General features: G+C 43.8%; 1 protein-coding gene across 1 annotated transcript in view; it reads left to right on the plus strand.

Annotated features, from left to right (window-relative positions):
- The first annotated feature begins 4,441 nt into the window (after positions 1-4,441).
- The window catches only part of MED27 (mediator complex subunit 27), a 1,097,305-nt gene continuing 1,079,157 nt past the window's right edge, over positions 4,442-22,589 (plus strand). The window contains exons 1-2 of the mRNA XM_085613926.1: positions 4,442-4,697; positions 8,895-9,039. Of these exons, the coding sequence (XP_085470052.1) occupies positions 4,507-4,697; positions 8,895-9,039 (336 nt within the window). The 5' untranslated portion in view covers positions 4,442-4,506. The remainder of the gene's footprint in view (positions 4,698-8,894; positions 9,040-22,589) is intronic.

Raw genomic sequence — 22,589 nt, forward strand, 5'->3', positions numbered from 1 at the left:
TCATTCCATCCATCATTTGTTTGCTGTAACACTTTTCGCCCTAAGTGGGATGGGTATGCCCAGACGTGGGTCCCTTGCTCACTGTGACACTGGATTCAAGCTAGCCTGGCTGATGAAGGGTGACATATCCTGAAACCGGTCCCAGGATGCTTGTTTCCGGTCCAGGGAGGACCTGGCCTGGCAGTTCGGTCTGGACTGTTCCCATGAGGCACAGGGTCAAGACTGATTTGCATATGGCTGGGTCCAAACTGGGGTGGCGTAGTGGGCAAAAGAACGATGGATTTAACCTGGATCTTTTGACTGGGGGAGAATGTCTTGTAGCAAAGCAGGAAAAAATATGTTTTTAAAAATAGCGCATTACTGGTACTATACCCCAGTCAGAACCGCTCATTGGAAGCCTGGTAGGAACGACAGGCCTACTGGGATGCAAACTTGCATGACATTGACACCATCCACCATACAGAAATAACCAGATTTCCCAGCTACACCTTACTGGGACTCCCTAAACCCCTCACTTACCCCTCAAGTCCTGCCGGGGAAGAGCAACCACGTTAGCGCTGGGCATTGCTAAGCAATTGTTGTTGTCTCGCAGAAGACATCCCTACTAAGCTAGACTGGATACATAAGATTTGGGAGGTAGTGGGTATGGAGAAGATCACAGCTGGCCTGTCCCGCACCTTGCCAGATTCAATAAAACCTGGGGCCCCATCATCACTTTCCTCTCCATGGAATTCATGGAGCTTACGTGCCCGAAATATCTCCGGGTGCTCGACTCCCTAATGCAAACCCATGCCTCAAGGACTGCCCCAAGAAAGACATACCCCTCCAGTAGCCAGCCCCCTGCATCACTGAAACAAATAGACACACCCAGACCCCTAATCTCTTACGCTGTTGTTTTTATATCGTCTCTCCCATCTCTATCTTTATGAAGCTCGCTTTTCTATTGCTCCCCACCGGCCAGTGGATGTAGGTGGCGGCTTTTGTTAAACCTTGCTCTCCTAAAATAATAAAAAGATTTAAACCATAAATGGGCAGGTGCTGCATACATGCCAGCAGACCTGATTCAGGCGGAAGACTCCCATTCATGGCAACATTTAAGAAGAGAATGTATTTCCCCCATTAAGTTCTTTTGAAGCTGTAACAAATTCAGGCGGGAGACAGCCAAAATAAAGCGTCAGAATTAGTTCGGTTGGCATGTATGGACGTCTGATTTTTCAAGCCAAAAATGGCTTTATTTTGTCTGCCTCCTGCCTGAAAATGTCTCCGCTTGAATAGAAGACAATTTGGAAAATATATTCTCCTTATTAATTTTCAAAAATCTCCCACTTTCCTCTTCTAAAATGTTGCCATGTATGGTACTGTCCGGTACTGAGTAACTGCACTTCAATTTAAAAAGGAGAGTAGGAGATAAAAATAAAATAAATAAATGAAATTTAAAAAAAAAAAAAAATGTCCCTTCACTTCTCATTCAGCACTGATGAAGCACAGAGCTGCTAAGTTTTGAGTTTTGACTGCGTGTGACAATTCCTGTTTTCGGTGTGCATATGTTTGACATTTTACTAACACATGAAACGTGTTGCGAGGCACTTCAATGCGAGTAGGAGTAAGCAGTTAAATCCACGTAATGAGATAAATATAAGAAATAGACCCCGTTGCGCACTGCAGTGGGCTCTTAGCTTTGTTTTTCCCATTCAAGGCATGGGCTTCCCAGTTCCAACGTACAAGTGGAAATGACTCGAAATGCAGAACTGCCTATTTAGAGTTCTACATATAGACTTTGAAACAATACAATGTTCATGGCCTTTTCAGTACCAAAAAATTTGATTAGTTTTACATTGCTCACCATTACTACGGTGCCTTGATCGGGTAAACTTAATTGTCCTGATCACAGTACATGTAAACAAAAAAAATGAAGCCTTTAGTCCTGATAAAATTTAGCAATGTTAACACTGCCAGCTGTGAAAAATTCTGATGAGCAACGTACCAATATAGGTTTACAGGCCTCGGATATGCATACATGCCAACCCTCCCGATTCAGGAGGGAGACTACCGATTTCAAGACTATTCTCCCACCTCCCAATGCCTGCATGCAGAAACGTGATTCCTCTGTGGGCTTCAGATGTCAGGGGCTGGTCTTGGGTGACTTGGATTATGTACTGCCAATAACCTTCTCCTGCAAGCAAGTGCACAACATTTTTGTCACACTTTTCCCTAGCGATTTCTCTGTGCTCCTTACAGGTATGGAAGAAACATATTTAAATTTCTGATATCTGTTTCTCATACATGCCAATCAACCCGATTCAGGTGGGAGACTCTGGATTTTTAAAGCCAAAAATGCATTAATTTTTGCCATCTCCCGCCTGAAATTGCCTATACTTTAATTGAAGGCAATGGTGGAAATACATTCTCCCGATTATTTTGTCAGAATCTCCCTCTTTCCTCATCTACAATATAGGCAGGTATGGGTATGTGAAAGGTTTTACGTTTTTTCAAATAATGTATGCAGAAAAACAAAAACATTTCAAAGTATTGCAAATGTTCATAAGATTAATTTCCCTCGACCAGCTTCCTGAAATTCTATATCTGAGCCATATCTCATGAATAAAAGCGCCCTTTGAAAGAAAGAGGTAGTTGGAATGGCAATAAAAAAAGATACATTGACTGCCCACCTGCTGCATGCCATAGTGGATGCCTGGTACATGCTGTGCAAAGAGCAGCTACAGTCACAGAATCGTGTTGGTGGTTCCTCTGCAAGGGCTAGCAGCGGTAGCCCTTGAATCAGAGGTGAAGGCCAATCAATCAAAATTTGTTAAATGCAGCTACTCACCCGCTAGGGTCTCAAGGCGCTAGGGGGGAGGGGGAGAGGCTGCAGGACTTACTGTGCTCTGAGCCTCAGTCGAAGAGCTAGGTCTTGAGATCCTTCACAAGGTAAACAACCAAGTCACTCTGCTGGGCTCTTAAGTCTTTCACTGCATGCTGACAAGTGCTGTGTGTCAGGAGGACCCAGAGCTAACCCTGACCGGCAGAGCTCTAGATGGAATGAGGCTTTTAAAAGCTGCCAGCCAGGAGAGTCTGTGACTTGTAAACGGCTGATAACTCACGGCCTCTCCTCAGCCTTGGGCATGTTCACAGAGCTGCAGAACAGACAAGTCTCTGTGCAAAGTGCATGATCGCACACAATGTGTACAGACACAGTAAGGCAAGCATCATTTGCCACTGTGGCAGTCGTTGGGTCTGTGACAGCCGAGAATGGGGCACGGATCCTGTGATGTGGCCTTGGGTGTGGCCACGGATGTTTTGGTGCACAGACAGAGGGCCAAGGACTGAGGGAGACAAAGGGGCAGGGTCGACCTGCTGTTCTGATTTAGCTGCTTTGATGAGGACTGATGGCCACTTCATTGTGCTAGCGCCCGACTGGTAAGCCACCATCTCAACAAGCGTGGAGGACATCTGGACATCACCAGCTCGGGGATCCCTCCAAGCCCAAGATCACCGACTGTGAGTGCAACAACACCCTGAAGGCTGGGCTGAAAGCAAGAACCCCAGCAATGGCGAGAAGATCATGCTCTGTAAATATGTAATATATATTTGTCCAGCCCTAATCGCTTCAACTTATCTTAAAATGTAACCTTGAGTGAATTTGCAACTTGTAGATATGTATCTCTAACCACTAGTATCAGCAGCAACCATACACACATGCCTATTCCCTGCTGACGAGAGGTGATAACCTCGAAACACGTGTCCAGGGATGGCCAACGCAACTTTGATTTTGCTTAATACTCTGGCAGAGGCGCACTCGCTGATGCTGACTTCATGGACCACAATGCTTTGGGGTAACACGCTGGTAGGACGAGCAGTGTGCGACCGATTGGATTTATCTTAAAATGTAACCTTGAGTGAATTTGCAACTTGTATATATGTATCCCTAACCACTAGTATCTGTAGTAGACTTACGTAGTTACTACTATTCTTATGTGAATTTAAAGTTTATGTTTTAGTATCTGTTATGTAATTCGTGTACTCTGAAGTCGCTATGTTTTGGAGCTGGTTCTATTGTAAAGTGCTCTGACACCGTCGGGTGAAATTCGCGCTATATAAAAAAACCTTAAATAAATGAATACTCTAAATAGGGAGTACCTGCACTTCTATATTTCCATTTAAAGCAGTGCAGCCCCTCCCCCTCCCCCCCCCCTTATAAATTCACTAGCAGAGACTTGCCTCCCCTACGCATTACTCTTTGCACTGCAACTCCCATGCCCACCCGGGGTCTCTCTCACCCTCACGCTGTGCTTCTGTGCCAGTCTCACCATTCCCTGCTGCCACCTTCGCACTACACCTCCCATCATGCCTCCTGTTTTCGACTGCGTGCTCCAGCCGTCGTACTACAATTCCCGTCGCCCCTCGAGGCATGACGTCACTCCCGCAGGAGTTGCAGAGCCAGGTCCGTCATCCCGCGCGTCGTGACGTCAGCCGCGCGCGCTGCAGACCAGTCTGAAGCTCGCAGACATGGCGGACGCCGTGAATCTGGAGGCCTTTGCCCAGGCGATAGCGGCCGTGCAGGCGCTGCGCTCCAGCGTCACTCGCGTCTTCGATTCCCTGAAGGAGGGGCTCAGGAACAAGGGGGGCCTGGAGGAGCGCGAGAAAGCCTTCCTTGGGGGGGTGCAGGAGGGGCTGGGAGCGGTGACCCGGGACCTCAGGTGAGGGCTGAGGGAAAGGGCTCTGGGGTGCCTATTTTGTTATTTATTTATTTTATGCGTTTTTATATAGCGCGGACTTTACCCGAAGGTGTCAGAGCGCTTCACATTAGGAACAGTAATGATACACGAGGAGAAACTTTCAAGTGAGCATGTTACAAAAGCAAACGTTACATGAGGAAAAAGTGACGTGTGCATGTTACAAAAGCGTACAAAGTAGAGGTATAATACTGCAATAAATGGCAGACACTCAAAATACAAGAACAAACGTTGTTACATGAGGCAATGGTGGCAATTGTGCATGTATCAAAAGTAAACAAAATACAAGATGTAGCAAACGATACGTTACAAAAAAAAATGACGTGTGCAGGTTACAAAAGCGTACAAAGTAGAGGTATAATACTGCAATAAATGGCAGACACTCAAAATACAAGAACAAACGTTATGTTACATGAGGCAATGGTGGCAATTGTGCATGTATCAAAAGTAAACAATACAAGATGTAGCAAACGATACGTTACAAAAGGAAAAGTGACATGTGCATGTTACAAAAGAGTACAAAATACAAGTAGAAGTATAATACTGCAATAAATGGCAGACACTCAAACCAAAAGAACACACTGGGAAGGCACTTATAGGCATGGAGAACAGAATTTCCTATAACGGAAGGACTTCCTTCAGATAATAGAGAGGGCATTAATTAAATTTGGAAGTGTCTTTGAAGGAGGAGAACTTTGAGGTCAGTTTTGAAGGCCTGGGAAGAGGTGGTGGTCTGGAGCTGAGGCGGAAGTGAGTTCCAGATTCTCACCGCGTTGCCCGAAAAGGATTGGGCCATCGATCTTTCCTTCTTGAAAGTGGGAGGTTCAAGCAATACATTTTCTGCATTACGTGATGGTCTAGAGGCTCCAGAGAGTTTGTTTATTCTCCAGGTAGCGAAGAGAGGAGGAGTGCAAGGCTTTGTGGGTGATACAGGCAGTCTTGTAGATAGATCTTGCCTCGATGGGAAGCCAACGGAAGGTGGATAAAATGGGTTTGATGTGGTTGCTTTTTTTGGCCCCATATATGAAGCGAGCTGCTGAATGGAGAACAGATTTAAGGGGGGGACAGGTGGGATTTGGGGAGGCCAGTAAGAAGAGAATTACAGTAGTCCAGTCTGGAGAGAACCAGCAAATGGACCAGAGTTTTAAGGTCTTGCTTCGGGACGAAGCAACAAATCCCCCAAAGAAGGCGCAGTTGGTATCGAGCAGACTTTGCAATGGAATTGATGTGGGAGAGTAGATTGAGTTTTTTGTAGAGTATTGACACCAAGGGATTTTGCGCTGTCGACAATGATGGGTTTGTTAAGTAGATTCATCTGATCCATCCATGATTGAACCGGGGGAGGAGGAATTCAGTTTTGGAGGGATTCAGAATCAGTTGATGAGTTAACATCCAGTTTTGAATGGAGTCGCGAGTAGAGCTTAGGATGGAGAGATCGTGAATGGAGGCCACCTTAAGGTAGATTTGGGTGTCGTCCGCATAGTGATGATAGTGGATCCTGGATTTACGGAGATTTCCCAATGGTTCTAAATAGAGATTGAACAATGTGGGTGCAAGTATACGGCCTTGAGGAACACCTTGACCTACCGCCAAAGGAGATGAAAGACTGTTCGCTATTTTGATCATTTGGGATCTATCAGAGAGGAAGGAAGCAAACCATTTAAGCACAGTGCCCTCCATGGCCATTCTCTGTTGAAGAGTGGTAAAGAGAGTGTTGTGATTGACAGTGTCAAAGGCTGTAGAAAGGTCAAGGAGAATTAGAAGACAAGACTCCCCCCCCCCCCCCCCCCCCCCCCGAATCGAGTATCCGCAGCACGTCATCAATCACTTGTAGCAGGGTCTAGGAGCAAGGGAGCTGTGGCTCTGGAGTGCCTAGAAACAAGGGGGCACGGACCCTGGGGCCTCTGGAGCGCTGGGGGTAAAGGACATGGAGGCACTGGAGTTCTGGGGGACATATGGTAGGAAGTCTGGTTTTATAAATACGGGAACAGGCCACATGCTTAGAAGTGGGGCTGGTTTTGGCAGCCACTGTAACCAGAGGTGAAGTTTACAGATGGTGTGAATTAAACCTATTCATAAGATGCTCATTTCTCAAGGTGTAAATATTTGTCATTTTGGTAGTAAAATCAGAACGTCATTGAAACACAGATTCTGTAATCTATATGAATATATTAGGGTAGACATGGGTCAAGGCTGGCTCTGAGAAGAAAGGGTGAGAGGTGTAAACGTTACCATGGGGATGCTGGAAGCAATGCGTGTCTTAATCGGAACCAGTGGTGATCATTCAGGCCCCATTCCGTCTTTTCTCCCCCGCTGTACCACTTCTAAGACAGAGGCCATCCGTATGAGAATTGACATTGATCTTGTTCCAAGATAAAGTCTTGCTCAAACTACCGGGCGTGGTCTGCTCTCAACACATGCAACACGAGACCTGTTTCGGTCTAGGAGGTCCTCATTAGTGCGGTATAACTTATGTTCTGTGGCACTGTAAAAAATATATATACTCTCTTAAGATGTCTACTAGAACAAACGGCATTGTGATGAAAGAATTGTATGACTTACTCAAAGTCACTGACAATCACTGGGGCCACATTCAATCTATTGTTTTTTGGCCACTGTGCCTCTCCATACAGACAATTAACTTGATGCACATCCGTTTAACTTTTTCTCCAATAGGAAAAGTCAAGCCTGAGCTGCCAGCTCAGGTAACTTCTGCGAGAACCACAAGTAACAGCAGACCGTCTTCAGCCTTCTGAGGCCTCATCAGTGAAGTATATACCCAACTCCTTGGAATAGCGAGCTAAGGACCCATGCACAGTGATAATCCCACCCACTTTTTAGTAGGAGGGTGAGAATGCTGACATGTTCTTTCAGAAATACTTGCCGTTCATTATCACGAGATGAGCAAGTCCTAGTACGAGCAACATTCAAATGCAGTGCCTGTTCCCCCGCCCCTCTCTGAAACCTGGAGTATGTATAGAAAAAAACTTTGGGATGCAGAGCCAGATGTGCAAAAACCGGTATTTTGGTTAAAATACAGGTTAACCTCTTATAAATGACGATCTGCGAAGATCAACTGTGAAATAAGTGTTTGCAGTGAATGGTGCTTACCTTTTAAATATTTTACAAAATGATGCTTTGCTACATAGAACAGTCTACAATATATATGCCTATTAGTTACATATGTACCTAATTTGTATTGTTAGCCAAGGTGTTGCACCTAAAGAACTCTGCATATGCAAAAGCCGTCTGTCAGAATATTTGGTAGGAAAATTCTGGAGACCGACTTCTCGCCTAGGTCTCCAATTAACCCATAGAGCGAGCATGGACAATCTTGCATGTCTGGGACGCGGTCGAGGGGTGAGTGGCATAAGGGATACTAAGATAGGAGCCATTTCTATGTAAAATGTTCCCAAGTAATGCTGCCATTGTTGGGAGGGAGCACCAGAAATCTGGTCTTAATTATCCAGCGTTGCGGAGCATAACTTGATTATTCCATGCATCCTGCATATTACCAGAGTCTGTTCCTGCAGTGGGCCAGGCCTCTGCCTAAAACATATCCGTTTCCATTCCAGATCAACATGTAGTTGTTATCCAATAGAATTCGAGCCTAGTCCAGGTGTGAGTTTGGATCCCTTCTCCATAACCCGGTGATGGAGATGTGGAAAGGGTGTCATTCCAGACAGACCTTCAATAATATGGACAATTTGTTTATGCCTATTTTATTTTTTAAACATGTCCCGGCTGGATTCAGAGCCATGGGCTTTGAGCAACAGAGTTGTATATTGTTAGCTACTTTTTTTCAGTTAAAAAGTAAAGTTTATTTGGACTAAGTGGTCCTTAAACATTTAAAATCTTAATAAATACAGCTCCTAAAATCACAATTCTTTAAAAAAACAACCATCATAAAAATTCATATATTTAAAATCTTTAATCTTTCCCTCAATCTGTGACGTGCACCATATAATATGGTAAAACAGGTATTTCAGTTCTAATACTACTAGCTACTTGTTACCTACCAATGAACATATTGAGTGACATGGTTTGTGTTTGTAGAGCCCTGACTCGTAACACATGAGACATGCAAGAACTTTCTTTGCTGAAAGATTTGGGTAGAGCATGGACTTCTCAAACGGTTGTACTCTTTGCTTTGTTTTTCAGTGAACTTGAACGTCTCAGTAATCTGGTGGGAAAACCATCCGAGAACCACCCCCTCCATAACAGCGGCCTGCTGAGTCTGGATCCAGTGCAGGACAAAACTCCTCTGTACAGCCAGCTTCTCCAAGCCTACAAATGGTCGAACAAGGTTAGATTTGTCCCAGATCTAAATAATTTAACAGAATCTTTTTCAGGCTGAGATCCGCGCATTCCTATTTGTGTTAAGTTTCGTAAGGCTGGTAGGCACTCTCTTAATTAGCACCAATCCTTCCATGCAGTGCTGCAAAAGCCTCATATGAATCTGTGAGGGCTGCTGTTCTTATCTTTTTAAAACAAACAATTTTGACTGTAACTTCCTAGTCTGGCGGTGCTGGTCAACATTCTAATTTGTGTACATTTGGGAGTTTGATACTTTTGGTTTGTGCTGTGGGATGTTTAATATTGTTGGTATTTCAGAGAATACTGTCCAGGGTATGTACACACCAGCTCTTATTAATGTTACGTTCTTATTATTGTTAGTGCAGGGCTGCCAACAATGCTTCACTATGTTAGCTTATGAACTGCCTCAGTTGTGGGGTGCTGCACTGCTTTGGGCTGGTCGCCTTGATGTAGACTTTTGTGGGTTATTTGCACTAATCCAGTTCGTTTTTGTGGTCTTGCTGGTTGGTATGTGCAGATTTCCATATTGGAATTTTGGTAAAGAATGCATATGATGGTGGGTAAAGGCATTTGAGGTCAGGAGAGCCATGATCATCCCATCCTATATACCCCAGATGCAGGACCAGGGAAGCAAAAGTAGTCACGGAAAATTCTGTTAGACCAGCCCCCATACTGCACATAGTGAGTGAGCCTGGTCATTTCAAGGCAGATGTAGGGGAGCTCTTCACCACCCTAAGAATTGTATGAAAAAACTGCAAATGTGGCGTTTCATAACACATTCTTCACTATAGAACATTGTCCAATCATTGAATGGATGGAGATTGCAGATATGGCTCAAAATTGAATGTAAGAATGGGAGAGGAGGTGGTGGACGAATCCATTCAAGAGTGGATCACATTAAAGAGTTCTTTTTAGCTATTTGGAACAAATGGTCTGAATGTACTGACCAAAGAGATGGGTGCTCTGGTTTTCATTTTAACATCTGCATTAAAACATCTTCCCCAGCACTACCACAACCTTTCCTTGTGAAACATGCATAACCTGGATGAATGTAACACAGTGCGCTGATTTAGCACCTTAAAAATTAAACTCAAAGCAGTAAGTTTTGGTCTAAAACGGGATAAAGAGAACCATGTGGCGACTAAATTGAAACCAGGAAACCTTGCATACGCCCTGGATTTTACTTGACTATATTCCGTGATCCTAGCCAATTACTATTTTCAGTGCTTTCTTTCTTTTCAATGTGTAGGCTGCACAAAAACAAAATACTGTAATGTTACTCAGGTTACAGTAACACCCAAGCCATTTATAGGGGGCAAAAGACAACTGACTTTCTACTTGGTTCACTAATAGCATAATCGTCAGGGTAGTGGGGGCATGAATGTTTTTAAGTTTAAGATGAAAACCACTTCGAACAATTATCAGTTAATGTAATCGTATAATTTTATATCATAAACTAAAATGCGTTGTAATCGTCATATAATGAAGAAATACACTGTTTTGATTTTTGAAGTTTTATCATAAATGTACGGGACTCTTGAGCCAAGCAACAGCAGACCCCTTTTACCCCTGTTTTTTAGATCGCGCCTAAGCAGCGCTTGCACTGTCTCTTCGAGACATGCTGTATCTAGGATATGGGCTTGAAAAAGCACCCATCTTTTTCATTGGTTCCTCTTGCTGTTCTTTAGAAATACTGGCTTTTCATTGGTGAATACAGTTAGTAGTCCCTCCTTTTGGAAATTTTGCATCCTGCTATAAGCACTTCCCCTCTTACATGTGTTCTTGCTGTTCAGGTTATTTATACTTGGAGAGAATTCCTTTTTTTTAGTTGGCTTGCCTCTTTGCTGTTCCGTCGCTTTCTTTGCTTGCTGTGCCTTTATGCCTCCCACAACGCTCCCGGCAGGCCCCCACCGTCACTCCAGGGCCACTGCTGTTGTGCTGTCTTTTTTTTATTTTATTTGTTTGGTTACTTTAGCCATAATTGGTAGTGCAGTGCTGTCGTTTAATATCCCTTTGCCATCTACCCCAACCCCCTGCAAGCACCCTAGATCGCTGCATTAAATGTGTGTTATATTATATTTGGTGCTTTTATTTATGTAATGTACATAGCCATGGGTTCGAGGGGAAATTAAACAATCCGCTCATTATCACAGGATATTGAGCCCACACCAGTCTCAAACACTGATCCCCAGCTCTCACCGCTGCACTATATCCTCTCTAGCCATGTTGCAGGGTGCAGTACCATAAGTGGCCAAAAGAGGTCCCAAGGGAACCTAGTGACAGCTTGTGGTACTGCACTCTCGTGACACTGCTTGCTCTTTCTTCATCGGAACACCCAGTTTCTGTTGCCTTAGTGATTTCAGCCACTTGTAATTCTATCGGCGGGGGGGGGGGAGGGGTCCCCTGTGCAGTCTTCTTGTCCAGTCCCGCTTTTGGGGTTTCAGACAGTTTTCCGCTGTCTGCGGTTTACCGTTACCATTGTATTTACATTCAGCTGTCACACGGACACTTCATAGAATTCTGGGTGTAGTTATACTTTTGGGTGCCTCAGACAAGTTTCCCTTGTCCACCGTGTACAGGCTCTTCCGTGCAGCCACTTGCTTTATTTTATCTTTGGAGGCCGTGCAGTGGGGTTTCATTGCTTAAGGTGCATCAGCACCATTTTATTTATAATTAGCTGATGCACTGACACACTAAATAGTCCCCTGTGCAGTCTCCTTGTTTAGTTCTAACTTTAGGGGCCTCAGACGGGGCTTCTGTGTCTGCAGTGCACCGTCACCATTTTACTTACATTCAGCATTCATAACTCCAACGTAACTGATGGGAAACTTAAGGCAGTGCCTCCTGTTTCCACTGGTTTAGCATCCACCTGCCCCCAATATAAACCAGAAACGTGGAAATGGAAACGTATGCTCAGCGGCATTTTTTTCTGTTTAAAATTTGTATAATTGCATTAAGGGTGCAGTACCCTATGTAGCTAACAGAGGTCCCTTTACAACTCCACAGGGACACCTAGTAATAGCCTGCGGTACTGCACCCTTTTCTTTCTTCATGGATTTTCGTTTATTACTAATGCTACCTCCTGGGATATTGTTTGAAAAGGACAAAAAACTAATAAACATTTGCAACGCCAATAGCTCAAAGTTTCACTAATGCGAGGATATTGCATTTCAAATGCTTGTTTCCTCTGAAGGTCTGCGCTCCTTGTGGGGACCCTGCAGGAGAAAGAAATCAACCAAATGTAAAATCAAATGTTATTGAAACGAGCATCGCCCGACAGGAGCGCTTTAAAACAGTTGGTTGTGCATTGTTGGTAAAGCGTTGCTGAAGTACTGCAGAAAAGAACCGTGGCCAGCTCAGCCTCTGGCTTCAAAACCAGCCCCAGCTCTGCCTGCCTACCAGGAAACACCCAGTATGGTTAGTCGGGGCCTGCCCAGATATTCCTCAAGCTGTTGGCTATGAATATTCAGTACCTCGGGAAGCGTTCTAAGTGTGTAGACCAAATCACTGTGTTTCTTTGATGCAGTCAATGTGTGAATAGGTCCCGCTTGTAGTTGTGTCCAGGGGCATTTTTATGCCGCGAGTCATTCACATGAAAGAGAGTACTTAATGAGACACTGTTTTCACTAAAGTATATACTAAAACACGATCTCTCACTTGAGAGAGACCGGCAGGTCACATGATCAAATCCAAGCACGGCCAACTGAGTATTTTCTTATGCTGAGGTTGTAAAAATTTGTATATGTACGTCGGGAAATAACAATACAGAGCTTAGGAGTAAAGACCCTGTTAGGCACACTAAAATATATGTACTCAAATATTCTTTAATTTGATTTTAGTACCATGTGGCTCTTTTATGCCAGCTAGCTTTTAGAGGAAAGTTATCTGCCAGGTGCCATTTACACTACTGAGCATTCACCTGTTTCATTTATGTTCCTGAGTTTCGTAGATATCCTTAAGAAGCTGCTCAACTCCTGCTCATTAATTTATTTTTGTCCCCTATCTGTTCTTCTACAGTGCAATAAAGAAAACGGGAACTTAATTCCAGAAGTAATGGTTAGCCTAGCCCTCCCTTCTTAGTCACTTTAACCCTTAGATAATTTACATGTAGTACAGAAAATCTGGTTGTCTCAGTCGGGGATATTGTTATGTTCAAGTAACGCAAGACCAACTATCATTGATTAACAAAATCCCAAACGTTCCGAAAACCAAAACTTGTGGTGACTACATGGTCTCCATCCTAGGACGTTTTCGTATCAGTGATTGTTCGATCACTTGTAGTTTTCCTTGCTGTTTTTTTGGATAACCTTGATTTTTGGAAGACGCTGTATAATAAAACCTACTATCTTGTAAAGTAATTTCTTCACAATCATTTAGTTCTTGTAAAACTCTCTTTATCTTTTTAATCTTGAAAATACTTTGTATGCTTTATCGTTTACATCGGTTTTAAACTCAAGAATCTTCACCTGTAGATTGGACACTTTATCCTTAATGCCCATTACTGGTGATGCAAGCACAGGTATGAATGTGGTGGTTTTTAAAATAGGAGCAGTGCTGGAGAGCGGGCGTGTTACGAGAGAGGCAAGTTACTGTTGGATTCCTGTTGTGTGAGGATGTACTGCTTTTTGCAGAGATGGTGATGGTAAGGGGCAGAGATTAACAATATTAGTAATTTGTTTAATACACCAGGATAGTTAATATTTTTGATGGTTTTCCAGATCTTGTCGCTCCTACTTAGCGTACTAAAGGTGTTGGTTGGACAGTGGTCTTTGAGTTTGCTATACTATCCCATTTTCTAGTGTGGGTTGGGACACGTAAATCCAGTATTTTCACTTTTTTAGGTCTCGCCTAGCGAACGCAGCACAGCTGCTTCGCCTTGGCGAGACTATTGTCGCTTTCGTTTGTGAAGGGAGACAAACCATATGCACGGACAGGCGATGTGCACGCGCATGGCGTCTCCCACCGCGCGCTTGATTTATTACGGCTCGGCTGCTCGCTCACTTTCTGCGCGCACGCGGTTTTCCTGCTCGCAGTTATGAAGGCAAAGGTCGACCCTTTGGTGTGTACCTTAATTCGCTTCACATTTGACTTGTTTGTGGGTGCTGCCGGAGTCGCGATGCTGCAGCGTTTCTTGTTTGTGTTTTGCTTCAAGAGCACTAATATCGATCGTGCAAAGTGTCCCGGAAATATCTCGGCACTTGTGAATTCGGTCTAGCCATTGATTCCCTCCTCCCCGACGCGCCACACACACTCACTCACTCACTCTTAATGTGATGGTTTCCTGACGAGCAACCATTAAACCACGCTGCACTTTCTGCTGCACTTTGACTCCGGTTACTAGATGTCTCGCCACAGAAGCAGTGCTCCAGCCCTGCGCTTATGTGTTTGAGCAAATCGCTCTTATTCTAATCTTGTTCAATTGGGACGACAAGTGAAGTGAACCAGGAAGAGAAACCAGAATGCACAGGGTTGTGCTCCACTCCAGTACTAGAACACTGTTTCCTTCGTGATATGGAGTCATCTGGAGAGACCTTACCTTTGACCTCAAACTCTGATCCTATCTCATGATACTGCCTTTATCACTGACCGGTGGTACACGAAACTACTTTTTGCACATGAAGGGACATGGGACATGGCAGTGGGACGCCTCGGGGGGGGGGGGAGGGGAGAGGAGTGCGCAGCTCGTGAGATACACCTTCGGCGCAGTGCAGCCTTCTACACATTGGATGCCGCAGGACTGAGTTACCTCGCGGGATATTTACTGTCAACCACGGGAGGTTGCGTATTTTGTTTCATTTGTAATGCATGCATGAAGTTTTCAAACCCGCTCTGCATCGTATTAAAGATAACCAATGCATTATTTTGAATTTAAACTGGGCCAGGCATTTTAAAGGGATTTAGAAATGCATTTAGAGTGCTAATATTAACATGGGTGTGCGCGAGAGCTTTCACAGGTGACTTAATGAGCACGCGTGGCTTATATACCTGAAGCAAAACAAAAACAAGCATTGGCATAGCCAATAGGTCTCGCCTTTGGGACCTTATAAGTGTTTAGCCATGCAACAGTTGCATAACTAAATACTTATAAGGTCTCAAAAGCGAGACCTATGGCTATGCCAAGCGGCCGTGAGGCCGCGAAAGTGAAAGTGATCGCGATTGCGATCGTGATCGTGATCACCATCAAAGCGGCCTTGCGGCCGCGAAAGTGAAAGTAATTGCGGTAAAACGGGGCGCCCGCGCACTTGCACTGTAGCTCTAGGCTGGCCTGGTAGCACTTTTTGGAGCCCTCTCAATAAGTCTCGCCAGACCAGCGCATACGCTGGGTCAGGCGAGACCTAATGAGATGGGGAAAAAATGATGTACTGACATTAATCCCCTCTGGGTCGGCTGGTGGAGGGGTGACATGCGGAAGTACAGTGAGCAGGGGACATCAACCTTTGTCCTGTTGTAACTTGCATCATAAGTAGTGGTGTATGGCAGCAATGCGGTGCAGGTGTAATAAACCTTTATACAATGTCTATCACAATCCTGTCTCCATGCGTCGCACCGTGATGTGTCCCTTAGGATGATGGCAGAAGTATTTTGATACCGCCTCTCATCCCGTATGCGTGCACCGTGCCATATGCGCACCCTTTTACAATAATGGGAACTGTAGTTTTCTTGCCTCGGTCGATCCTGCGTCTGCGGTCTTGCCCCAAAAATAATTTGTTGCACACTTTTCTTTTTCATAATAAAAATAACTCAAGGTCCGTTATGATAACTACACTCTATTATATTGTGCTTAGCATATGGGTGAGTATAGTGGTTGTTTGCAGGCCTCACTAAGGGTGGGAGCTGTTAAAAAGAGTGTTGCCTTAGGTATTTACACCTGCCATCAGGTGTATATTTGTAAATTAATGCGTAGTACTGAGTAGTTTGTGCATAATAAAGTAATTTTGCTTTTTATAGGTAAAAGAATTAACCGGACAATAATTTATTTGGTGTTTGTTGCATGTCTTCGGTCTAGGGATTAGCCCACACCACCTCCCTGAGTAGGGCTTGACCTGCTCTGCCTTGCTACCTTTGACGAGTCCAATGCTACAGCCTGGGTAGTTGGTGCCCTGAAGACGGAAGGCTGCTGCTTATTACTTGCTAACGAGCCACATCATTCCAAGCTAATCGCCTACTTACAAACACCTTCTAAACAATTCACTTACAATTTTTAGTAAAATTGCTTCTTCATTCATGTACTCCTGTACCTCAGTTTAGAATGGGATGTGGTACTGAAGTAGCAAAAGGTCGCAAAACAAATTCAAGTATTGCACTGCGTGTGAAGCAAAAAAACGACTTTAAGCAAGCTAGGTTCATATGAGTGACTTGAGCATCTGCCACAGACAACTGTGTGACCTGAAGCACACATTTGTGTACATCATGCAGGTCACATGTTCCAATGCCGGTTTTACCGCTTGTTCAGTTGATCCACCAGCTTCCAGGATGTGTAATCAAAAAGTTACAAGTTTTGATGCAGGTAGGATAGCATGTCACATTAATGCACCAGCTACTGGTATATGCACGTGCAGCCTGCTTTTCCTCTGCTAATGAAATAGTTACCCAAGATAATGAGCCCATTGCAGAGAATTTTTGTGGAGCTAACACGGATAGTGGTTTCTTTAAATAAGAGGGAGAACTCAGTCAGCCTGGATGTTAAACTGTAAAAAGCGGTTCTAAAATTTGACGACGCCTTAAACTAGCATTTGCAATGCAATCGGTCTCGCATTTGTGAGAGATTGAGCTATTGGCATTGAAAATGACAATGCCTTTTATGTATGTGTTTTAAAAACTTGCAAGTGGTCGTAAACACGCACTTTTCTACTTATAGTCTTTGCTTACGAGAACCAAGGCTGGCAGTAACTGCGCCTCGTTTACTGCCAGACTTGCTTGTCGTAAGACAGGACTACAAGTACAAAGTGCTTATTTACGCACCGCTTTCAGGTTTTCAAAACACATAAATAAAAGGTATTGGCATTTACAATGCCAATAGCTCTAACTCTTGCATATGCAAGACCTATTGCATTGCAAATGCTTGTTTTACTTTCCTCTCTTGGTTTCAATTCCCTTCCTTTGAAGCATTCAGATTTCTTTCATTTTTGCCTATTCCTGTAACTGAGGTGTATGGACTCATTAACTATTAGTTGGCAAACGGATGTGTTATATTTTGCTCTATCTGTGCCTTTAATTTTTTTTCTTTGTGCAAGTTATGCTCAGATGTCCAGTTAAATATGAAATAGGATACTTATGTCCTCAGCGGTCTGTAATAATAGCCCATGTCCCCTTGCTCCTGCATTATAGTTGTACATGACGGATCCTGCAATATGTGACAACCTCTCTGTATTGGGATTGACTCCATCATCTGGCACCCCAAGTCTGTTTAAAAGTTAGCCGGTGCTAAACTTTGCTTTTCTGGTTTGTGCACCCAAGTTGTGGGCCCTCTTTTCTCGCGCTGCTTCTGCTTCACCCAGATGTTTTAAACTTCGGAAGCACTTGGCATTGCTGCGTGCAGTCCAGTGGGCCTTTTTGCCTTGCAGACTATTGGGTCGCTCATTTGTTTTTGCTGCTGCTCTTTAGCATTGGGGAAAGCAAAAAAATGTATTTGTTGATGCTGAATAGCATCAGCAAAAGAGCAGTGATGTGTAAAAGTAAATGCTCACAAATGATTTTGCTTTACTGGTGAAAGGTCTGTCATCTTTTTATTGTTTTGATATCCAGTCTGTGAGACAAAATAATCTGTATCCCGCAGGGTCAGTGCCTTTCCATGTGGACGCATTCAGTGCCACCACTAAGTGAACTTTAGTAAGTGTAAAACGCGGTGATGTCTGAACAAAAACTTGTCAACACATTTGAGGAGTAATAAAGTCATTTTTACATTCTTGCTGCTTCTGTCCTCCTATGTGTTTGTGTTTTTTTGTTGTTTTTTGGTTTGGTTGCTTGCTGATTGACCTTAATCCATTAATATACATAATAACGATGAGCATTGTTTCACGCAAAAAATCCTGTGGTTGGGAGGCAGTCTAATTTGAGTCGTTTTCTGGTCGAGCCGCGCCACTTTCTCGGACCAAGGGGTTATTTTGTGCCGATCCTCTGGCCTACATAGGATCATCACAAAATACCCCCTGGATGCTGCCTAGTGTAAACAGCCCAGCCTATACCATAGATGTCCTTATTTGTGGGAATGTATTAACATCTTCAAAACAAGCATTGGTATAGCCAAAAGGTCTCGCCTTTGGGACCTTATAAGTGTTTAACCATACAACAGTTAATGTTGTTGCAGCAAGGATATTGTGCTGCATAACTAAATACTTATAAGGTCCCAAAAGCGATACCTATTGGCTATGCCAATGCTTGTTTTCCATATGTAATTGTCCATGTGCATCTCAAGGTGGTGAAGCCATTCGAGGACAGTGGGGTTCTAACCTCACCTGACTGGAATAGCCTGCTTTGTTTCACTTAGACCCAATGACATGTGTTTGCCTCTCCTTGTTTAGAGTGCGAATGTGAATATGATTGGATGCCCTAATAACGTGCTCGCCAGGAATCTGGTTATATTTGAAAGAAAGATCTAGTCCACCACATCTAGGATACTTGTTGCAAGTATCCCTTAAGTCGCGGTGAACCCCAGAGCAGATGTAGCAGCGTCCCATCTTCCCCACAATCGCTCCAGTGTCACTATTGTTTGCATCCCAACTATGAACTCGGTCTGTATACCAATAGCTGACAACTTTAGGCACAGATTCTCTTGTTGAGGTTATCTCTAAAGGTATGGTGAATTCTGGAGTGGATCAGACCCACTCCGTGAAAAAGACTACTGCCCAATTACCCCTCATTCGATTCATGTCAGGGTTTCTCTTACATCTTTGGAGTCCGGTATGAATTTGTAGACTGAGATCATCTCCTCGCCATCTTCTTTCAGAATCAGCCACCTCTCTAACCTCGTCAGTCAGCAGCTTGCAGTTATTATGCCTGGTTGTCATTCATGTCTGGCTCACCAGTAATGAAACTCTTGCTTTCTTGCAACCTGTGCTCTTTCTTAATTTGGTCAAACTCTTTAATTCCCTGTTTGCTGACCAAGTCACCTATCATAGGGCATCTCGCCGTTGTCTGGACTTGGAAATGATGTGAATCCAGTAGCAGGAGAATATTGGCTTAAAGCATTGCTTAAGAAACAGTGGGCATGAGTCTTAAAGTTCAACTTGCACTTACTTTTCTGTAAGTTTAATGCTTTTAGGTATTCACAAACTATGGGGCCGATTCACAAAGATCAACTGCGACGAAAGCCTAACTTTACGACTCTACGTATTCACAAAGGGCATTTACGATTCGTAAAGTTAGACTTTTGTCTCAGTTCAACTTAAGTGTTGGTCTTTAGTCTAACCGAGACAAAACTTACGTCTAACCGAGACAAAACTTACGTCTAACCGAGACAAAACTTACGTCTAACCGAGACAAAACTTACGTCTAACCGAGACAAAACTTACGTCTAACCGAGACAAAACTTACGTTGAACTGAGACAAAACTTACGTTGAACTGAGACAAAACTTACGTTGAACTGAGACAAAACTTACGTTGAACTGAGACAAAACTTACGTTTAACCGAGACACAACTTGTGTTGAACTGAGACAAAAGTCTAACTTTACTACTCGTGAATGCCCTTTGTGAATACCGAAAGTCGTAAAGTTAGCCTTTGTGAAACGGGCCCTATGTGCAGAGTTTTGCAAGTCTGCATTCCCTATTCTTATGTGTGTGGAGCTCTCTGCCCCACACACAAGTATAGGGAGTGTGGATATAAAACTCCACACATAGTTGTAAACACCTAAAAGTAGCAAACTTACAGAAAAGTGTAAGTTTACCTTTGAATAGCTGCCAATATTTGAAGGAATAAATTATAGAAGTTGCTTTATTTTTACATACAACTAGAGATGCAGCTGCATTTTTCAACCCTTCCAAGTATCCACAAGCATGTCAACAACATCACAATTCAGGAAACGCCTACAGCACCAAGACTCAGGTTATCACTAGTGCCATTGCAGATTCAGTAATGGACCAGAAAAGGAGCCCACGAGCCTGTAGTCTGCTCACTGCTTCATTTATTTCAAAACCTACAAATGTGATGTGTTCTATGTGGGCCCATTGATATCATTTAGAGGTTGTCAGAGGTCGCAACTGCGACCTCAGTCTTGTCCCTTGTGACCCGTGGCGCTGTCTTTGCGACCCCTGGCCTTGGAGGTTGCAAAAGCACTGCCAAAAGTAGAAGGTAGAGAGTGTTCTGATGAGCACAGTTTATTTCTGCAGATTCCACTAGGAGATTACACTTTAGTCAAATAAATACATTCAGAAGTGCAACACGCTCTCTTTAGAATGTAAAATATAATTAACCAAATTAAAAAACATACATATTATTAAACGAATTACCTCGATCTATTTTTCTGAAGACATGGAAATTACATGTTGTGATGTTTCTTACAAGTAGTCATGAATCAAAACTATTACAAGCATTGGCATAGCCAATAGGTCTCGCTTTTGGGACCTTATAAGTGTTTAGCCATGCAACAGTTGCATAACTAAATACTTATAAGGTCCCAAAAGCGAGACCTATTGGCTATGCCAATGCTGGTTTCTGTTTATTACTGCTCTGTAGTAATGGTGGCGCACGGGTGCCACCATTACTACATAGAAGTAATAAACAGGAAAAAGAAAACTGGCTCACGGAGAACATCAAAGCGGCCTTGCGGCCGCGAAAGTGAGGCGCGCGCGCTCATGCACTGTAGCTCTAGGCTACAGTGGTAGCACTTTTTTGAGCCGTCACAAAGTCTTGCCAGACCAGCGCATGCACTGGGTCAGGCGAGACCTAAAAAGGAGTTTGGGGCGAGCCAGCAGTATAATGCAGAGCTTGTTGATTGCAGTATTGAAGCAGCACCCAAGTGAGAGCAGGAAAATGGATGCACTCTCATGGAGTGCTAAAAGTACTTCCATGAGCATAAGCCGTGGAAGGATATACATTCATCCAATCAAATTGTTAAAGAAGCTATGCTCCAGGGGAGACTCTGACCACGAAGAGGGAAGAAAACCGCTGAATAAGAAGCAGGCAATTGAGACTGGCATGAAAGGCAGCTAGTGGGCTGACCCCAATACCTGTCTGAGAATTGGTATCCTCTTTAGGCGAGACCTAAAAACAGTGCCATTTTCCAACCCTTTCTTTATTTGTTCTGGTTATCAAATAATTTTATAGGTGGCATTGTTTTGTCTCCCATGTTTCTCAGTTTTGATAAGTTCTCCTGATGTTTGATTTACTCTGCTCCAAACAATCGGTTTGGCCAAATCCTTTGGCGGAAGCTACATTCTTCAAGAAGGGACGGAAGGATTCTCGTTCTTGGAATCTATCTTGATACTCTTGAGAATGTGTGGGACTCCTCAGTCCCACAGATCAGGGTTATGTTCCTTGTTTCCTACTGGGCCCGGCTGCTTATGAAAGACCGGCGCTTAGAAAAATATTGTGGTTGAGTGACTTATGAGTTTAAGTTTGGATCCTTATAAAAGGGACCACAATAAACTGTGTCGCGAACACATTGCATTCAAGGAGTTTCATGCCTCTCTCCCCACTTCTCCCACTTCTTTAGTTAGACCAACCCGCTTTTAATACTAGACCTTCAGTCCCAGCGGTAGCCTCCACCTGGCTATTTTCTTGCTTTTAATATTCGTGGCTTCCTCTGGGGGCAGCCCCAGTGATAATTGTGGGTTTGGCGTGGCGGGGTGATCTCTGCACCATATCCTGTAACTAGATTTTGGTCTTTAAATGGGTGTAGGATGAGACTGAGAATTGTCAGTGTAGACTGCAGAATGTAGTGACAGAGACGGGAGGCACATCCTCGTAGGTCCCACGCAGGCACTGCATCTTTCGCTAGAAAGAGAAGCACTGAGACGTCGGTGAAGACCTGGAGAGACTGCCCCACCCTGACACGAGCAGTCTGAACGCAAAGATGGTCATTGAGCTGAGGGCACGTTACAGTGGAGATGAACCAACCCATCATGGCATTATGGTGGATCCGTCCGCGGTGCCTGACTGCACCTCTTCAGATCCCAATTACGTGTTTTTATATATAGTGCGATAACCCTGCAGCGTCCATGAGCATCAGAACCAGAAGAAGTCGCGCGTTTTTCATTTAGTGTTGTGCATAAAGAGCGTTGAAAAAACAATGCAGTTTATAAAAATGATGTACGCGTCTCCTTGTGAGGGTGGCTGGCGGGATGTTTATCTTAGAATGAGTTGCCAAATCAGACCGGTCCAAAGCTTATTAGCCGAAATAAATGGGTTATTGAACGCTGCTGTGTGCGCTACTAGTTGATGCACAAAATGCAAGATCTACAAAAATTGAATACTTCCATCGCAACAATAATAAAGGTTAAATCTTTTTTAACATTCATAACGTGGGCCAGAGGTTCCACCTAGAAAAAGTATTTGTCTATCTTTATACCTCCTATTAAGGGAGCACTTAAAACAGGTTAG

Source organism: Triturus cristatus, chromosome 1_2 (assembly GCF_964204655.1).
Source record: "Triturus cristatus chromosome 1_2, aTriCri1.1, whole genome shotgun sequence".
NCBI classification, from domain to species: domain Eukaryota; kingdom Metazoa; phylum Chordata; class Amphibia; order Caudata; family Salamandridae; genus Triturus; species Triturus cristatus.